Genomic DNA, 15,885 nt, shown 5'->3' on the forward strand with positions numbered 1-15,885 from the left:
GGCGGCAGCCGCCCGCCGCGTCCAGGTTCCATGTGTCGGTACCGGTGGGCGGCGACGCCAAGGTTGCTCCTTCTACCATCACCAAGATGGGAACGGGGGCGACCAAACCGATACGCGATACGAAACCGCAAGGACCGTGTACCATTTCCTTTGTTAGCTCAAGTTATAACGCATCTTCGAATTCTCGTTCTCCTTCTGCTTCTTCTCCTTCTTCTGCACTTTCATCGTCTTCTCTTGCTTCGGGTCTCTGGATTGGGATTGCACTGGCACTTACATCATCTGGTTGTTCATCAACTTCGGGTTGCGACGGTACCGCATTAGATTGGGCAATGCTGGCCTCGTTGGCATTTCAGCTGTTCTTCTTGATGACGGTTGTCTGGCAGGAGCTTCGTGGTTTCTGTGGGCGACCAAACAACACGACGAGGCGTTTGGGTGCAAGTCGGGAATGGTTTTGGCTCTGGTATGGGAACTGGTTGCGGAACTGGAAATGGTGGGATAGATTGTCAACCATCAAGCCTTGGTGGCACGGAAATACTCCTCCTTCGTTTCGAAGGCTTGGATGATCTGGGTCACCGGGCAATGTCGGGATTTGCTTTGTAAACATGAATAGCAATAGGCGGCGTTTTTTTCCCTTTGTTATGATTCAGAGCTCAGTATGTCAATGATCAATGGCAAATGCAAATATGTCTTCCTCCTCGCTCTTTGTTTTGCTTCAGTGACTTCGTGGAACGAGGAAATACTTACCCGGCTCCATGAGCATCTATGGGGAATGCCTCGTCTCGTTGACCGTAGGTCAGGATATTAGTCAGCTTCTCGACTGCGTAAGCAGCGAAAGCCCATGGCCAATCCAACCGGAGCCGATCTTTACTAAGTCCCTGTTTGGCCTTCCTCTCTGTGCATATCTATCGTGGGTGCATCACGTCTGGGAAGATGCCCGCCTTCTCGTCTCTTCGGGCTCCAATGCTGACCTGACATACCTCAGGTAGGTATTAACAGCCTGAGCAAAAAGAATTGATGACAGTGGAACGCCTGGAGGCATGGTCTGGCTCTGCTGCGACAAGGCAGGGGTGGGCGAGGGACAACACCGTTCATTGGTTGGCCCTGGGTCTCATGCTGGTGGTGATGTTTCAGTTTTCTTTGCGCGAACCCATCATCCAATCGTTATGCCAAGACCCTTGATCTCAATTCACTTGGACTTGGTTTTGTCGCAAACCAGGCTCGCTGGGAGCAAAAACGATGGGAGATATTACTGGATTATGAACCTGAACTGGCCAGTCCGCGAGTTGAAAGGCGTTATTGTTCAACGAGCCTGGAGCTCAGGCCTTGCATCGTGGCTAGTTTGCTCGGCAGCCCCCTGAAAGGCATGTCATTGACGGAATTTATTTGGACAACATCGATGTCTGTTCATCTTTCCCTCAACTGTGTCACCGACATACCTTGAATTGATTCCTCGACCTTCAATAATGGAAACGAGATTGTTCATGAGACTCTTATAACTCGCCATCATCGCCGTGACTCCAAGATTATATATCACGACAACAACATTTTGCCTAGCGACGGAGTACCTAGAGTCACTGTTCGCCTTGCTCCAAGTCAGTTCCTGAGAGCTTGTCTGGCCAGGACACGATGGAGACAATCCACGAGTCTGTGGACAGAACGAACGGCTTTCCTCATGCTTCGTCTGAAGCAGCAATGTTCTCAGTCGTCCGTCCTAGCCAGTTGAGGACCACAGAAGCGCTGATGTCCGCCATTGACAACTTGGCAGGACGATCCGTGTCCTTGAAAGTGCCTCTGCAAAAAAAGCCCAGCTTGGGGACATGGGTAAAGCGATCCAATACCAGCAGGTATTTGCTCTTCCATCGGATGTACTGGGGAAGATGTTTGTGTTCTGACTGGAGCTCAGGACCACACGAACGACTGGGCTCAATGCCTCAGGTTCGCGCCTCAAAGCCAACATCACGCACTTGGGAGGGGGTCGCATCGAGGAGGCGAAAGTTGAAGGCACTGCCACCAACACCACGCTCATAGCCCCAGCACCAGTACGCACACAAAGAAGTCGGGCCGCCTCGACTGATAGTCGCGTCACGCAGTGGCTCGACTTTTACAGCACTCCCCCGGAAGGAAACAGCAAAGCCCACAGCCCACCACCACTGCCGAAGGCTAACACCCGGCTTCACCGCTCCGGATCCCCTCGTCATCATCCACTCCCGGAATCGGATGGAAACCTCCGACCGGCGCCGCTCCGGGTGCCTTCCTCAGAACGGGCCAAGCGCCCAAGCGTATCACCACATTCGTCTTCGAGTAAATCTCTGGAGAGAAAGGCCTCGGTGTGGAAGCCCCTTCCAAGCCTTCCAGTTCAGGATAACTCTGTTCTGAGGCCATCGGCATCGAGAAACGTTTCATCGTCACGTATGGTTACAGATGTCAAGAGGAAAGGGCACCAAGAGTCGCAGTCAAGCGTTTCCAGTCCGCCTCACTCTACTACCTTGGGGGCAAGCGACAAGTGGCTTCTCTCGGCTCTTACCTTCGACTCTCCACCTCCCACCCCGGAGAGCGAGGCTGATAGTCCCGCGAGGGAGAAATCTGAGGAACGACCCTCGGAGGCAAAGAGCAGTGGAATAGATCGACAGCCCAGCTTACAGCCAGCATCGCCCTCTCCTTCCGACGTTCGACCTGAGACTCGAGTTCGAGGAAGGGGTGAAGTCGCAGGACATGTCCATCACACGCGGGAGGAACGGATCTGGCTTCACGTCAACTATCGCGGCGAGGCGCCATTTCTACAGGCATGGGGTTTGGACATCACGAAATTGGAAGATCGACTCCAAGGGTTAGCTATTGTGAAGGAGCTGATGAACGCCGAGAGGAGGGATGCTGGAGTTCAGGCCATGGACACCGTTGTTTGATCCATTTACAAGGATGGACGACAATGGTTCAATTTTATCACCGCTGACGGAAAGCCGGAAATCTTCATATTTAATACTCTACTGCAAAGCATGGTCATGTAATTAACTATCAATATTACATCAGATACCCAGAGGTCTGGTAACCTCAATTGTTAGATGCCTAATTAATTACCTATCTTACGACAAGCAAACGGGGAGTTTGTTCCATCTTTTCTCTGTGGTAACCAATATCACATCATATCATATGATTGCAGATCTGAGGAGAGCATTCTATTGCAATAATATGACGGTTACTTGCCACTCTCTCATGGCAGAATGCTTGGGCTGTTCTTGCGCGGATATGCCTTGAGCCAGAAGTCATATTGTTTGATCAGATTCCATTCAATCGAGGTCCAGGGATTCCCAGCGTTCATCACAACAAGCTCATACCGCCGGAAAAGCTATTCAGGTTCGATGACGTTAGCATTCAGTATTATTACCGCGAAGGCTAGCCGTGGGACCTTACCTCGAAGAGAACTTTCCTGATTTCCACCAAGGCTACAGTTCGGCCAAGACACTCGTATCTGCTGCTGCCCGCGAAGTTCAACTCGACGACTGTTTCCATATCGCGGAGCTTGTCCGGGTCCGACACGGCCTCGAGCCATCGCTCTGGACGGAACTCCTCAGAGTCCTCTCCCCACACTTCCGGGTCCCGCATGATGCACATGGCGTTCCAGCCCACATGGGTGCCACCAGGAATATGGACTCCGTTCCACACGTCACCCTCCGGGGGAACTACTTTGGGAGACATGTCGATGGCCGGAGAGAGCCACCTCAGGGACTCTCGGATGATGGCAGTGAGGTAGGGCAGGCCTCGGGCTGTTGCGTCGTCAATAATTTTGTCCTTTGGGTAAGGGGGGACCGAATCGATCTCTTCCAGCAGTTTGCGGTGGATTCGTGGGTTCGTCGCAATGTTCAGGGTGGCGCTCCGAATCACCGTGGCTGATGTGTCCGTGCCGCCGGCCCTTTGTCTCGGTCAGGATCACCGGCTAACAATAAACAACAGGGTCAAGGGAACAGGACGAACACTTGAACAATGAGCTCATCCTCGAGCTCCGTCGGGGTCAAACCCCGGGCGATGAAGGAGCCCAACATGTCTTTTTGGTGCACATTGGTGCCCGTTGCGAACCGTTCAGTAACGGCTTCTTTGGCAACTCTGCCCCAAGATGCTTGGTTAGAGAAGTGGGCAGAACAAAAAGTGGCGTGGGAGAACGAATCTCATACCCCATAAGTTTGCCCAACCCATCCTTGTCTGTGGGCTTCGGTATCGCCCGGTTCAACACTGGCCAGGCGAACATGCGAGTGAAACCGGGGAAGTTTGTGAGGAATCCCACAACCGCCATCTGCTTCTCAAAGAAGCCGATGTAATTGTAGACGTCGGAGTCTGTCTCAAGGAAACCGATGGGCTTTCCGAGAGCTATGTGGGTGATAGCGTCGATTGCGAAGTACTGTGCTTTGCGAGCGAAGTCGAAGGGCTTGTTGTACGCAATATAGCTCGATTCCAACAGATGGATCAATGAGAGAACCTCGGTATCAAGCTTCTCCTCGAAGCCTTCAACCTCCTTCCCAGTGTACTGTGAACATATCAACGAGGTCAGCAACGTATACACATGCAAAGGGGTCTTGGGCCAGCCGAAAAAGATCCAAAACACGCACCCCATGAATCATAATAGATTTCAGCCGAGTATGCTGGCGTTCATCGGTGGTAGAAAACACATGGTCTCTGCGTGGATCGACACGAAACCCGGCGTATCGATCTGATCTGATGTATGCAGACTCGGCAGACATGATTCGTTTCCAGTACCTCCAGTCGGACGTGACGAGTGTTTTCGGTCCAACACGCACCAAGCGGCCTGACACCAGTGTTAACAACCTTATGTAGGATGATGCTAAGCAGGAGAGCCGGTTGTTCCTTCTGGTTCCTACCATATTTTTTGTCAATATCCCGCATCCACGTGGTGTATTTGCCGCTGGTGCTTAGCGGAACGAGCCAGGCGAGCCTTGAGAAACCAGCCCAACGTGGCCCAGGGATGTGAGAAAGACGGTGCCATTGCCTTAACCGACGGATAAGAGAGAAGAGGAAAATAGACAGGACTAAAAGGGCGACTACTCCTCCAGCCACAATCTTTGCCACTCTTGACATGTTGGTTGGATTGATAAGTCGACAACGCTCTCGAGGTAGGTATTGTGCATGAATAATAAGGAATCAATGATGGCCTTGGGTGGAAATCGGGGGTAAGAGCAAAGGCGTCCAGGCTGACGTTCTATCCCGGTAGGGGGATTGGAAAACGTTAAATGTTTACAAGTACCTCAGGGGCAGGCCCCAAGGGATATGGAGAACGAGCTACGGGATGTAATCTGAGTTTTTGAAGCTGACCTCTGCTAATTATTTGTCCCATCCTATCTGGTTATCTGGCGAAGGCGAATTGTGTATCCTCAGCATGCAACAGTTGCATTAGGTCAAGTACGCAGATGATCTGGCTTGCTCATAGGGCCGGCTTTGTCCAGTGGCTGGCTGAGCTGGAGGTGCATGCCATTCGAAACCCGGGATTGGTGGATGGCTCCACGCAGAGAAAGACAGCTTTGGCGCCGTTGACGATCGTTGGGAGCTGATATTTGATGCAAGATGCAAGGGCTTATGAATTATAAGTAGATGCCCAACCTGTCGGTACTGGAACTAGGACTTGGGTATGACGCGGCACGGCGGTGAGGCTGCTGAACCATATTTCGTCATGCATCACAACGCAAACGAAGACATGCGTAGCATTTAGAGAGAGCGAGACTATAACACTGACATAACAAACTCGCCCGCTGTGTGCTTCTCTACGCGCAACCAGGGATCGGGGGTCGCTGAAACCAAGAGGTGGTGGACACAGGTGGTTGGCCTGCGGGCTGGGCCTTTAATTATAAGAGCGGACCCGATCTCAGATAGGGATCTCTGCAACAATGGTTGACTGTCATCCTCCATACCCTAAGATAATGATACTACTACCTATAACATCGGGAACATGGATATTCGAGGTAATATGGGTATCGAGTGAGTGCCGACCTGGGCAAGGGTGTGAGATGATAGTCATGACTCGGACAGGAGACAAGCGTACCTGGTGTTAGAGGAGATGTGGTGGATCTTCGGAAAACTCCGTCTCCATTGTCATGACTTGCTGCCCACTCTTCGTAAGATCCAGTAGAATGAGGGGATCCGAGCGGGTTGGTTAAAGGTTACAATCCTGGTTGTCATAGTGGGGTGGGATGCAACTCTCCACTGCCTGGATGGAGCTCACTTCAATCGCTGTGGGTTCGTTCGCCGGGTCAAAGGACCATGGGAAGATGGTAATTTTCAGTTTCCCATCCCGAAGCTCATAGAAACACCTCACAAGGCAACACGACATCGCGGTCGACACATGTAAAACATGGATGTGGCACGAGACATTCAATTGCAGCATTCATGTGCGCCAGAATCTGCCAGTGAGCAAATGGGAGCACCACAGAAACGCGTGCGTTCCCGATCCCAGGGGGACGCCGATGGAGGGCGGCATGATCACCCTGATGCCATCATTGACCACGACCTCAGCGGAAATCGACCACACCGGCAGACGTCCCATTTACGAGCGGAAAGCTATACCTTTGACTTACGCGGCCGATCACGGCTTTCGTGGGATGGACAACGGCCTTTGCCCCAGGGGCCACACAGCCGGACACCTTCCCCATCTCCGAGCCGCCAAATCACCCGTCAGCCACGCCCGGTATCAGCATCAGCCGCCACCCTCTCGGGGTCTTGCAACTATGATGAGCGCAGTCGTCCCACTGTGCTGGCTGACCGCTGGAGCTACGACCGGCAGCGGATGCCCTCGCCGCCGCCTGTTCCACGGCCGGCAGCCTATGCCTACTCCGTCTCTGCGTGTTCCTCCCGGCCCGGGACGCCCGTGAGCCCCGCCGAACACGCCGGCTTCTCTTCCAGGCCAGCCAGCACGCACTTCGACTCAGCGCCACCAAGTCGGCCCCACTCAATGGTTTTCTCTGCCGCTGACGCAGAAACCCGTCCACCCACCCCAGGTACGCCCACAGTCCGTCTTGTCCCTCCCGAGGAACCGCAGAACGAATCCCAGAACCACAAGCAACCGCTCAAACCCCAGCCCTACCACTTACTCACCAAGGAGGAGCTGGACCTCCTCTCAAGGCCGCCGCCGCTGCAGCCTCCCATGACAGCGTCGCCACTCAGGAGACCCCCTTCGCCGTCACCTGATCCATCAGCATCGAGACCCCAGACGTCAGGGACAACCACAGGATCGTCCACACCCGTCAATAACTCAACAGTGGCGGCGCCATGTGCGGGTCCGAAGCCGACCACATCCGGTGACGGGTTGTCAACACCGTTACCTGGAGGAGAGGGCGGCGGCGGCGGAGGAGGAGGAAGAACTGATGCAAAAGAGCGCTACAATATCGGCATTTCCGCCGAAGCGCATGACGACCGCCTTCGGGTCCCAGTCTTGGGGCCAACCCAACCTGGTTGCTGCGGCGGGTTATGCGAGTTTGCAACAGCTCGAGCGGTCGGGGGCAAGTTTGGCGCTTGGTTATTGGGTATGGCGATTCCTCTCACTCTTCGCGCAGTATCGGGGTGTCTCTCATCCTTGGCGGGCTGCCGGTAACCGTGGGTGGTTGGTTCAGTTGGGTGGAAGGAAGAGAGGATGATCTGGGTTGGTTGGTTCGGGATCTTGCGAGAAACTCCATCAGTATGAGATTTTGGTAAGCGATTGGAAGGCGAGGATGGTAATGATGAATGATCGACAACGCTTTGTAAGTTACTATTAAAAAGTCAAAGGGCTGGAAGGATCAAGGCCATGAAGGATGCGGAGACCATTCGGTGTACGGAGACAGCATCACTATAATGCAGGCTGGGTGAGGTTTACATCATGATTATGTCACTGAAATTTACCACAAAGGAAAGTCAAACTATAGACAATTGAACCAGAACGCCGCCAGCACCGTGTACCTCATCCAGTCCGAAGTTATGACAGAACCTCATTCCCGCGACATATTCCGCCCGGCAACTCCCAAAGACCAAACGCCACCCAACCCATCCCTTCATTCATTACCTGTCAGGAGCAACGCCGAAATGGGGTATATTAACCATACCTTCGTAGAGCCTGCTGAGCCGAGCCGACCAAACCCAAGGCATACAAAGTACTGGAGAAAAAGGAGAAACATAAACTGCGCCATCAAGCTCAGAGCACATCAGACTCGCCTCCCTGCGAGGCCACATCGTCATCAGCGAGTGGCCCTGGGGAGGGAGGAGCGCTGCCAGCCTCCTTGGCGCTGTTGCTCTCCCAAATCTCAAAGCTTTCGTCCGCACCCTCAACGGGGCCCAGGCCTGCCTCAAGAACTGACCGACTGCCATCGCCCATGATGTCGTCAACATCGACGTTGTCAACATCGGCGAGACTGACATGTGGGGCGGCATGCCCGTCCTCTTCGAACCACTCGCGCTCCTCCTCACCATCCTCAGGCAGAGCAGGCAGACCCGACAGGGCATCAGTCCGCTCGGCCTCGGCCGCCGCCGCGGCAACAGCAGCAGCCTCAGCTTCGCCAACCACAGCCTCAGGATCCTCCTCATCGCCGGGGATAATGAAGACGCTCGAGCTGTCGCAGCCGGGGGCATAAAAGTCGGTCACGTTCATCTCGGCCAGCGGCCCGCGGCCCTTGAGGAGGAGGACGTCCTCGTCAATGTCGACGGCGTCGGTTCCGCGACTGGAAGACGGCCCGCCGCGCGCCAGGGACGTCTGGCTGACATCCTCGGGCGGCGGGATGTTCTCCTTGTCGCGTCCCTCGAGGCGGTCGCGCTTCGCACGGCTCTCTGATTCCTCGTCGCTGCTAATGTCGAGAGTGCAGGTGCTGTGCTGGAGGAGGTTGGTCATCTCTTGCTCGGGTGTGTCCTCGTGGATGTCGAAGCACCACGACGACTTGACGTTTGGCGTTGGGATGAAGAAGTCGACGGGAGCACTGCTGGTTGAGGCGTTCGTCTGACTCTTGGCCTTGTTGGCCCGAAGCCTCCCGGAGTAGCTTGGGATCGTGCCCTTGAGCGCGGCGTCCAGAGAGAACGGGATAGACGCGCCGCCGAATGACGGGGGATCGGGGCGCGAGATGCGGTGAGAGAGGATGCCAATTCGCTTGGTGCTACGCGGAGGGGATCGGCCGGCAGGCGCTGTCCGTGGCGAGGATGGCGAGAGCGCCGCCGTCTTGGCCTTCAGGCGGGCCGTCGGAGACTTGGGCTCCAGGATAGCCCGTGGCCGGGACGCGTTGGAGATCTTGCTCGCTGGGCTGGTAACATCCTTGAGGATGGACGAAGACGTGGTCGGCTTGGTGCTGAGGGAGAAGGTGGACGGCTTCATGAAACTGTTCAGTCCGCCCCACAGGTCGGTACCCTTGGACCGCTTCGGAAAGAGCACTGGGGCAATGTTCTCCGAGTTGTCGACATCATCAACGTCGGAGGCCTTGCGCTTAACGGGAGACGCTGAGAGGGCTTGGAAATGGTTAGCACCAAGTCGCAAAGAAAAAATGGCCAAAACGGCCAGAAGCACCGGGATCGCGGTTACAGAGACGGGACTGAGACACTTGGGAACACAGAGATGCAGAAGCGGTGTGCAGAGTGCGACATACCATTTTGCCTGTTCTTCACGCTGGCTAGGCTCTTCAACCGGGCGCTATCGACCGGCGCAAAAGGCTGTCGGGCGAGGGTCGCCATGGTGTAGAAATTGAATGTCGACGCGTGTGACAAAAAAAGGTGGAAGTGATCGCGCAGTTGACGCGATATTGTTGTGGGACGGAGAAGAAATCAGGCTGGGGTCCTAGTCAAGACTCCACAAACCGATGATCCAAACACCCCGGCTTGTTCTCCACGAGGGGATGAAGCGCGTGCCGGGTCAGGTAGTATTTGAGTGGTGAGACACTCAACCTTTAACACGCTCAGGTGAGCGAAAGAAGAGGCAAGAAGCGGGGTCACCCGGACTTTCTGAGGCGAGTGAGCGAAAAGCTGGGGAGGGTGCGATTCTTATCGCGCGGGCGGTTCTGCTGAAACGGTGGGCCGGCAGAAGTGGTCTCTTGTCGCGATTGTCAATGCGACCAGAGAGGCTGACGCGCTTCTCGACGTATGCTTGCGCCAATGGCCAATGCAGGTCTGAAAAGTGCCTCAACCGAGGTTACGTCCAAGGCTGAGGGGAAAAGAAAAGAAGGATCAAATTGAGAAGGAGGAAGTGCGTGTTGGTGGCAGCAAGAACCAAGACTGGGCGAGGAGAATCAAAGAAGCGACCAAGTTCGACTCCTGTCTTGAAGATGCGCGCGTTAGTTTCCCCGCGACAAGATATGACTGGCTGGATGACGGTGTAAGGGACAGGGCCGCACTGACCCGAAACGAGGAGCAGGGCGGTGAGGTCAATCAACCTGGAAGAAAGGGAAGTGAAGAAGCCCTCTGGGAATGAAACAGAAACAAGGAAGTGAGGAGGAGGAAGACAGGACGAAGGGGGACGGCGTGGTATTTTAAGGATTTCGGCCGAGGGTGCCGTCGCAACATCCAAGATAGTCTGCAATGCTCCCTCTCTGTGCGCAGCGCCCATCCTGCACGGGATGGCGGATGGCAGCGGACGGCAAATGAACGGCACCCGAGATCACAGGTCTCAGACGGAACATGTGGGAACGAGGGAAGGGAGTGCGCCCGACGCTGGTTGGCGGGGGGGCATGCAGACAGATGCAGCTTGCAGCGCTCGTCGAGATTGGGCTGCTTCACGAAGGGAGCAAGCAGAGGCCAAGAAGGCTCTGTAAGACGGCGAGAGGGGTGTGTTCTCAACGTCTACGTCTACCTGACTCTGTACTTGGACTCGGTACGCCGTACCTATACGGAGGTCCTCGTAACCGTAAGTATCTACGAAGTACCTTGGCTAGTCCCAATCACAGGAAAGCATGCCGCATCTCGGGCGGGGTCCCGGACATCCCCAGCAGAGACAAAAAGTTGGCCGGCGAATTCCAAGCTGTCGTCGAAGAGACCAGACAAGATCAGACAGAGACGGCACGCACGAAGCTGGGTCTGGCTTAAGTGGTTGCATGGCCATCGGGGCAGACAAGCACAGCGATTCGCAGAATCCGGTGCGGGCTTCCACACGATGGCCAATGGCAGCCACGGACGCAGCCCCGCCCGGACGCGGTGTGCGCCGCTTGGCAAGACAAACGGCGAATCATCGCGTTGGCAAGCGTCCGGTGCCGCTGCGTGACCCAGGGTCGCGTTAAGTGGCCCCACCCTGCGGCGAGGGAGCGTAGATCGCATCGAGACAGCGAAACCATCATCCTCTGTCGTCGTCTCCAACTCCCGTCTCCCTTGCATGAGGGGACGGGTCACCGTCGCCAGGCACAAGATGCAGCACCCAGTGATGGATGGAAACTGAATCCGGGCCCAGAAATTGAGTGGTAGCAACTCTCTCAGGGATTGACCAACCTGCTGTCGTTCCAAGCAGCCGGAGATTGAGCACATCCAAGTCCGTCCAACTCCGGGCGCCCACCGCGGCGCAGCAAGCCGGGACTGGTCAGCCAGTCCGAATGACGGCTGTTCAGTGACTGAACCGCCTTCTCCAGGCGGGGCTCTCCCACGACCTGTTTGAGCACAGCCTTGGACATACCCGTTGTTGGCGTTTCAAACGGTCTCCGAACCTGGAAGGATTGCTTGATTTTCCCCGGCTCCCGCCTAAGCACTCGGGTGATGGATGGATACCTTAAGTTCCCCCCTCATTTTCCCTCCATCAGAACAGACTTCAAAAGCCATGCTACCTACCAACCAGAGGTAGGCGTATGCCTCGCTACATACCGAGGCCCCGAGACCTATCCGTACTTACTTACCTACCTCACGTACCTCGCTGGATGCTCTCGACATCATCCAGCGTCATTTTATGACCCACCAGATAGAAAGCTGGATCTGGTAACTTTTCTTTTTATAACGGCAGCCGGGGTGACACGGATCTGTCTAGCCGGCTCCCTCCTCAAGCTTAACCCCACTCTCGACGTTTGCCGACTTGGGCAGCGAGCCCACGGCTGATCCCATGATGTAGTAGTATGCTCCTGCTGGTTTCCATGCTCAGGTGACGTCGACGTCTTCATGCAACGGGGAGATAAGGAATGGAGAGACATCCGGACTTACACTATTACCATCGTCAACTTAGCGCAGTCGCGACATTGGAACCATCAGCTCTCAGCTCCTTTCAAAACCCGCATCTCTTCTTCGGAGGCGCTGCTTGATCTCTGCTGGAATGGAATGCCCGCCAAAAACTTGCATCAGCCCACCCCTGCAGTGACAGCTGGCAGTGTCCCACCGAATGCTCGGCGCCAAGCCAACCAGGGTTAACGGCCCAGCCCGAGATGCCCCGCTTGAGCTCGGCTTGTGCCCCGCGACAGCCTTGCGGCAACCCCCCTTCTCCAGTGACTTGATCTGGTACAAGTGAACGACCTACTTCACACACACCCACACACACATCGAATCGGCTGCTCACATTGCTTGCTGCTTCCGCATCTCGATATCGTCCAACAAAACCTGGAAAAACAAAATCAATTGGCCCAGCCACCTCATTTTTTTCTCCCCAAGCAAACCTGTTCGCTCTCCCGCAGTAGCTCTCCGCGAACGCCGTTTCATGTGTGGACTGCCTTGATTCGCCGGTAGCCATGGCCTCGATCAACGATCTGGCCGCGGCCGCTTCTGCCCTCGTCAATCCCGCCGTTGCGGCCCCGCACCCGTCGTCATCCGTGCCCGATTCGGCCCCCGCCGCCGCCGCCGCCGCTCCGGTGGCCCGGGGTGCTCTCATCGTCCTTGAGGGCCTGGACCGGAGCGGCAAAACCACCCAGGTCAAGTTGCTTGAGCAGCGCTTTGTGGAGATGGGCCGCAAAGTGAAGGTGATGCGCTTCCCGGGTACGTATTTCGTGCTATGCCGTGCCCTACTACACTCGCAGCTTGAGTGCTGCTCTTCGTGGTGGGATGCGCCTGTGATCCGAGGGCTGGGTCATTGCGAGGTCACTGGAGAGAAGGCGGTGGTGACGGCAGCGGAACAGAGAGAGAGAGAGACAAGCCGCCATTTTTTGCGCTTTAGTGAGATTCACCGCGATGATGGATATGATATGCTGACGGGGCTTCCAACTCTGGCGGGGAGGCCCAAAGACCGTACCACGCCGATTGGCCAGATGATCGACTCGTATCTCAAAAGTCAACTTGACATGGACGACCATGTAATCCACCTGCTGTTCAGCGCGAACCGGTGGGAGGCAGCGTATGATACCATCCCTTGGTCCCTTTTTCCAGTCTTGCCAACGTCCCATGCCTGGTTGTTCCCTTATTGAGACTTGGTGAATCAACAAAACAAAGGAAAACCATTGCCTCGCTCCTGTCCGAGGGCGTCACCGTACTCTGTGACCGCTACTACCACAGCGGCATCGTTTACTCGGCTGCAAAGCAGAACCCGTCCCTGACGCTGTCTTGGGCCCGCGCCCCCGAGGTCGGCCTGCCACGGCCGGACCTGGTCCTCTTCCTGGACCTGGACGAGGCGCAGGCGCGCGCTCGCGGTGGCTGGGGCGGCGAGGCATACGAGAAAGCCGAGATGCAGCGCCGGGTGCGCGAGCTGTTTTGGGGGCTTAGCTTTGGCAAGATCGATGCGTCCGCCGTCCTGCCCCAGGAGGGCTCCGTTGGGCCCAAGGAGGAGGTTGCCGTCGGGCCGCCGCCAACGACCCACCCCCTGTTGGGCACCGAGTACCGGTTCCGTCAGGAAGAGGAAGATCTGCACGTCATCGATGCGAGCCCATCGGTTGAAGAGGTCGCCGAGGAGATCTGGAAGGTGGTTCAGGGGAGGGTGGAGGCCGTTGAGAAGGGGGAGCTTGGTAAGGTGGTGAGGAGAGTCATATAGCAGATATGAACATCCGATACAGACGCATCCTACTCCAGCCATGCTTCATATTGCCACGGCGTCATGTCCTGAGACAGGAATGTGACTCGAATTCAACCATTGAGAGAAGGATGTGGCAGTTGAAGCAGACCACGAAGAGGGCCAGTTGAGGAAAAGATGGTCAGGTACTCCCAACGTACCTGCCTCGTACATTTAAGTGCTCATACATTTGAGGCCGATCAGGCCGATGCTGACGTTTAGACATGGTTCTTGTGTTGAATGACCATACCGTGCGCCCCCGATGCAGAACGAGATAGCCTCCCGATGTTGAGATCCTTGTGAGCCCGAATTGCCAAATGTATCACCAGAAACATGCTGTTACCCATCTCCTAACCCCGAACGCCAGATGCATGCAGAAGAAAAACAACAGAAGCAGCCACCTCCTCCCAATCCCCGTTCCATAGGCACGAAGCAAACGCTGACTGTTTTTTTGGGTTGGAAACGTTCCTTTTCGGATTCCTTGGGGTTAACGCCGATCCAGCAATCGTGGCAATGAAGCTATAACTCGAGACGGGTTCATCAGCGATTGACGCCAATGAGACTCAGGAACTCGTTTCTTGTTTTCTCCTTCCGTTCGAAACAGCCAAGCACACAACTGGTGATGGTGGTGCTGCTCGTCTTTTGAACGCCGCGCATGACCATACATAAATGGCTCGACTCCATGACGACAGCAACACCTTGGGGTTGGAGAATTTCCATGATGGCATTGGCCACTTCCTTGGTCAGCCGTTCTTGGATTTGCAGCCTGCGGGCGAACATTTCGGCGATTCGTGGCAGCTTCGAAATGCCAATGACAGCGTTCGCGGGGATGTAGCCAATGTGCATCTTGCCGGTGAAGGGCACCAGATGGTGTTCGCACATGCTGAACACCTCGATATCCTTGACAATGACCATTTCGTTGTGGCCCTCCTGGAAGATGGCGCCGTTGACGATGTCGCGAACGTTCTCCTGGTAGCCTTTGGTGAAGTATAACATGGCCTTGGCATAGCGCTCAGGGGTTGCCAGCAGACCCTCGCGGTCAGGGTCCTCGCCGATGCACTCGAGGAGCGTTCTAACGGCGCCCTTCATGCGCTCCAGCCGGAGCTCCCTCTGCGCTTCATCTTCCTCCAGCCGTGCGCGCGTGCCGACGCTAGGCCGGCTCAAGCCGTCGAAGTCGATGACAGGGCTCGGCGACCGGGTCGACTCTTCGCCTGCCTCTTCCGTCCCCGGTACTTCCTTTAGGGTGGCTGTGGTGGATAGCTTTCTCTTCTTCTTCTTCGGCGACGGCTCCGGTTTGTCTCGGAAGTCTCGCGCGGGCTTGCTGACGCTTGACCGGCGCTCTCCGACCACTCGAGCGCCGTTGGGACCGGAGGGACCGGGGTTCTTGTCGTCGGCATCGCGCGACCGTTTCTTGATCGAGTCCCTGCTCTTACTCCTCGTCTTGTCGCTCCTTGAGCCATTGACCGCGGTCGACGGACTCTCGGAGCCGGATGAGGAGTCAGCAGCATGCGCCATCGAAGCGCCAGAGAGGATGTGTCGGGAGTTGTGGAGGTTCGGATGATGCGAAAGGGTCGGCGCCGAGGGCTACTGTTGTTAGTGTGCTGAAGAATGGGGATGAATCCAACTCTGGAAAGAATGGCTGCCAACTTACACACAGCACTAAGGACAATGGGACGGAGGGGAGAAGAATGGAGCCAGGGACTCCGATCCCCGCCGGTTCCAGGTTCCCGTCTTGCGAATTTTTCGAGTCCCCGGACTGAAGATCGCCGCACCGCGGACGTGTGTGTGGGTACACCGCCTTATCTTATCGCTCCTCCCTGTCCCTCGGGGTCCGCGATCGCGATCGCGATCGCGATCGAGCTGCGCTCTCACCTGTGACCTTTCCAAGGCCAAGCTAAACTCCCCAAACCCAGGCCCCTACAGGCTGTTTCAACCGCATAGATTCATCTATTCCCCCAAATCGATTGAGCTATACTACTTCTCTCCCGTAAGAGATTCCATTT

The 15,885-nt window shown here is 55.7% G+C and overlaps 7 protein-coding genes across 7 annotated transcripts; 4 read left to right on the forward strand and 3 right to left on the reverse strand.

The window, feature by feature from the left end:
* Nucleotides 1-1,692: 1,692 nt before the first annotated feature.
* VTJ04DRAFT_6999 (uncharacterized protein) lies at nt 1,693-2,903 on the forward strand (the record flags this gene model as incomplete). The annotated part of the gene is made up of 2 exons (XM_069365277.1): nt 1,693-1,844; nt 1,904-2,903. The coding sequence occupies 2 exons, from the start codon at nt 1,693-1,695 to the stop codon at nt 2,901-2,903; spliced, it is 1,152 nt and encodes a 383-aa protein (XP_069219021.1).
* Nucleotides 2,904-3,208: 305 nt separating this feature from the next.
* On the reverse strand, nt 3,209-4,610 carry VTJ04DRAFT_7000 (uncharacterized protein; the record flags this gene model as incomplete). The annotated part of the gene is made up of 5 exons (XM_069365281.1): nt 3,209-3,343; nt 3,409-3,907; nt 3,970-4,098; nt 4,167-4,516; nt 4,599-4,610. The coding sequence occupies 5 exons, from the start codon at nt 4,608-4,610 to the stop codon at nt 3,209-3,211; spliced, it is 1,125 nt and encodes a 374-aa protein (XP_069219022.1).
* A 1,805-nt stretch (nt 4,611-6,415) lies between these two features.
* VTJ04DRAFT_7001 (uncharacterized protein) lies at nt 6,416-7,185 on the forward strand (the record flags this gene model as incomplete). The annotated part of the gene is made up of 3 exons (XM_069365282.1): nt 6,416-6,436; nt 6,623-6,995; nt 7,076-7,185. The coding sequence occupies 3 exons, from the start codon at nt 6,416-6,418 to the stop codon at nt 7,183-7,185; spliced, it is 504 nt and encodes a 167-aa protein (XP_069219023.1).
* A 979-nt stretch (nt 7,186-8,164) lies between these two features.
* Nucleotides 8,165-9,681, reverse strand: VTJ04DRAFT_7002 (uncharacterized protein; the record flags this gene model as incomplete). The annotated part of the gene is made up of 2 exons (XM_069365283.1): nt 8,165-9,459; nt 9,597-9,681. The coding sequence occupies 2 exons, from the start codon at nt 9,679-9,681 to the stop codon at nt 8,165-8,167; spliced, it is 1,380 nt and encodes a 459-aa protein (XP_069219024.1).
* A 125-nt stretch (nt 9,682-9,806) lies between these two features.
* On the forward strand, nt 9,807-10,414 carry VTJ04DRAFT_7003 (uncharacterized protein; the record flags this gene model as incomplete). The annotated part of the gene is made up of 3 exons (XM_069365284.1): nt 9,807-9,858; nt 9,907-10,084; nt 10,147-10,414. The coding sequence occupies 3 exons, from the start codon at nt 9,807-9,809 to the stop codon at nt 10,412-10,414; spliced, it is 498 nt and encodes a 165-aa protein (XP_069219025.1).
* Nucleotides 10,415-12,635: 2,221 nt separating this feature from the next.
* On the forward strand, nt 12,636-13,864 carry VTJ04DRAFT_7004 (uncharacterized protein; the record flags this gene model as incomplete). The annotated part of the gene is made up of 3 exons (XM_069365285.1): nt 12,636-12,879; nt 13,126-13,234; nt 13,330-13,864. 3 exons carry the CDS (start codon nt 12,636-12,638, stop codon nt 13,862-13,864), a joined length of 888 nt encoding a protein of 295 aa, XP_069219026.1.
* Nucleotides 13,865-14,422: 558 nt separating this feature from the next.
* On the reverse strand, nt 14,423-15,397 carry VTJ04DRAFT_7005 (uncharacterized protein; the record flags this gene model as incomplete). Its single annotated transcript, XM_069365286.1, has 1 exon — nt 14,423-15,397. The coding sequence occupies one exon, from the start codon at nt 15,395-15,397 to the stop codon at nt 14,423-14,425; it is 975 nt and encodes a 324-aa protein (XP_069219027.1).
* Between the last annotated feature and the right edge of the window lie 488 nt (nt 15,398-15,885).

Source organism: Mycothermus thermophilus, assembly GCF_041956435.1.
Source record: "Mycothermus thermophilus strain CBS 625.91 unplaced genomic scaffold VTJ04scaffold_4, whole genome shotgun sequence".
NCBI lineage: Eukaryota > Fungi > Ascomycota > Sordariomycetes > Sordariales > Chaetomiaceae > Mycothermus > Mycothermus thermophilus.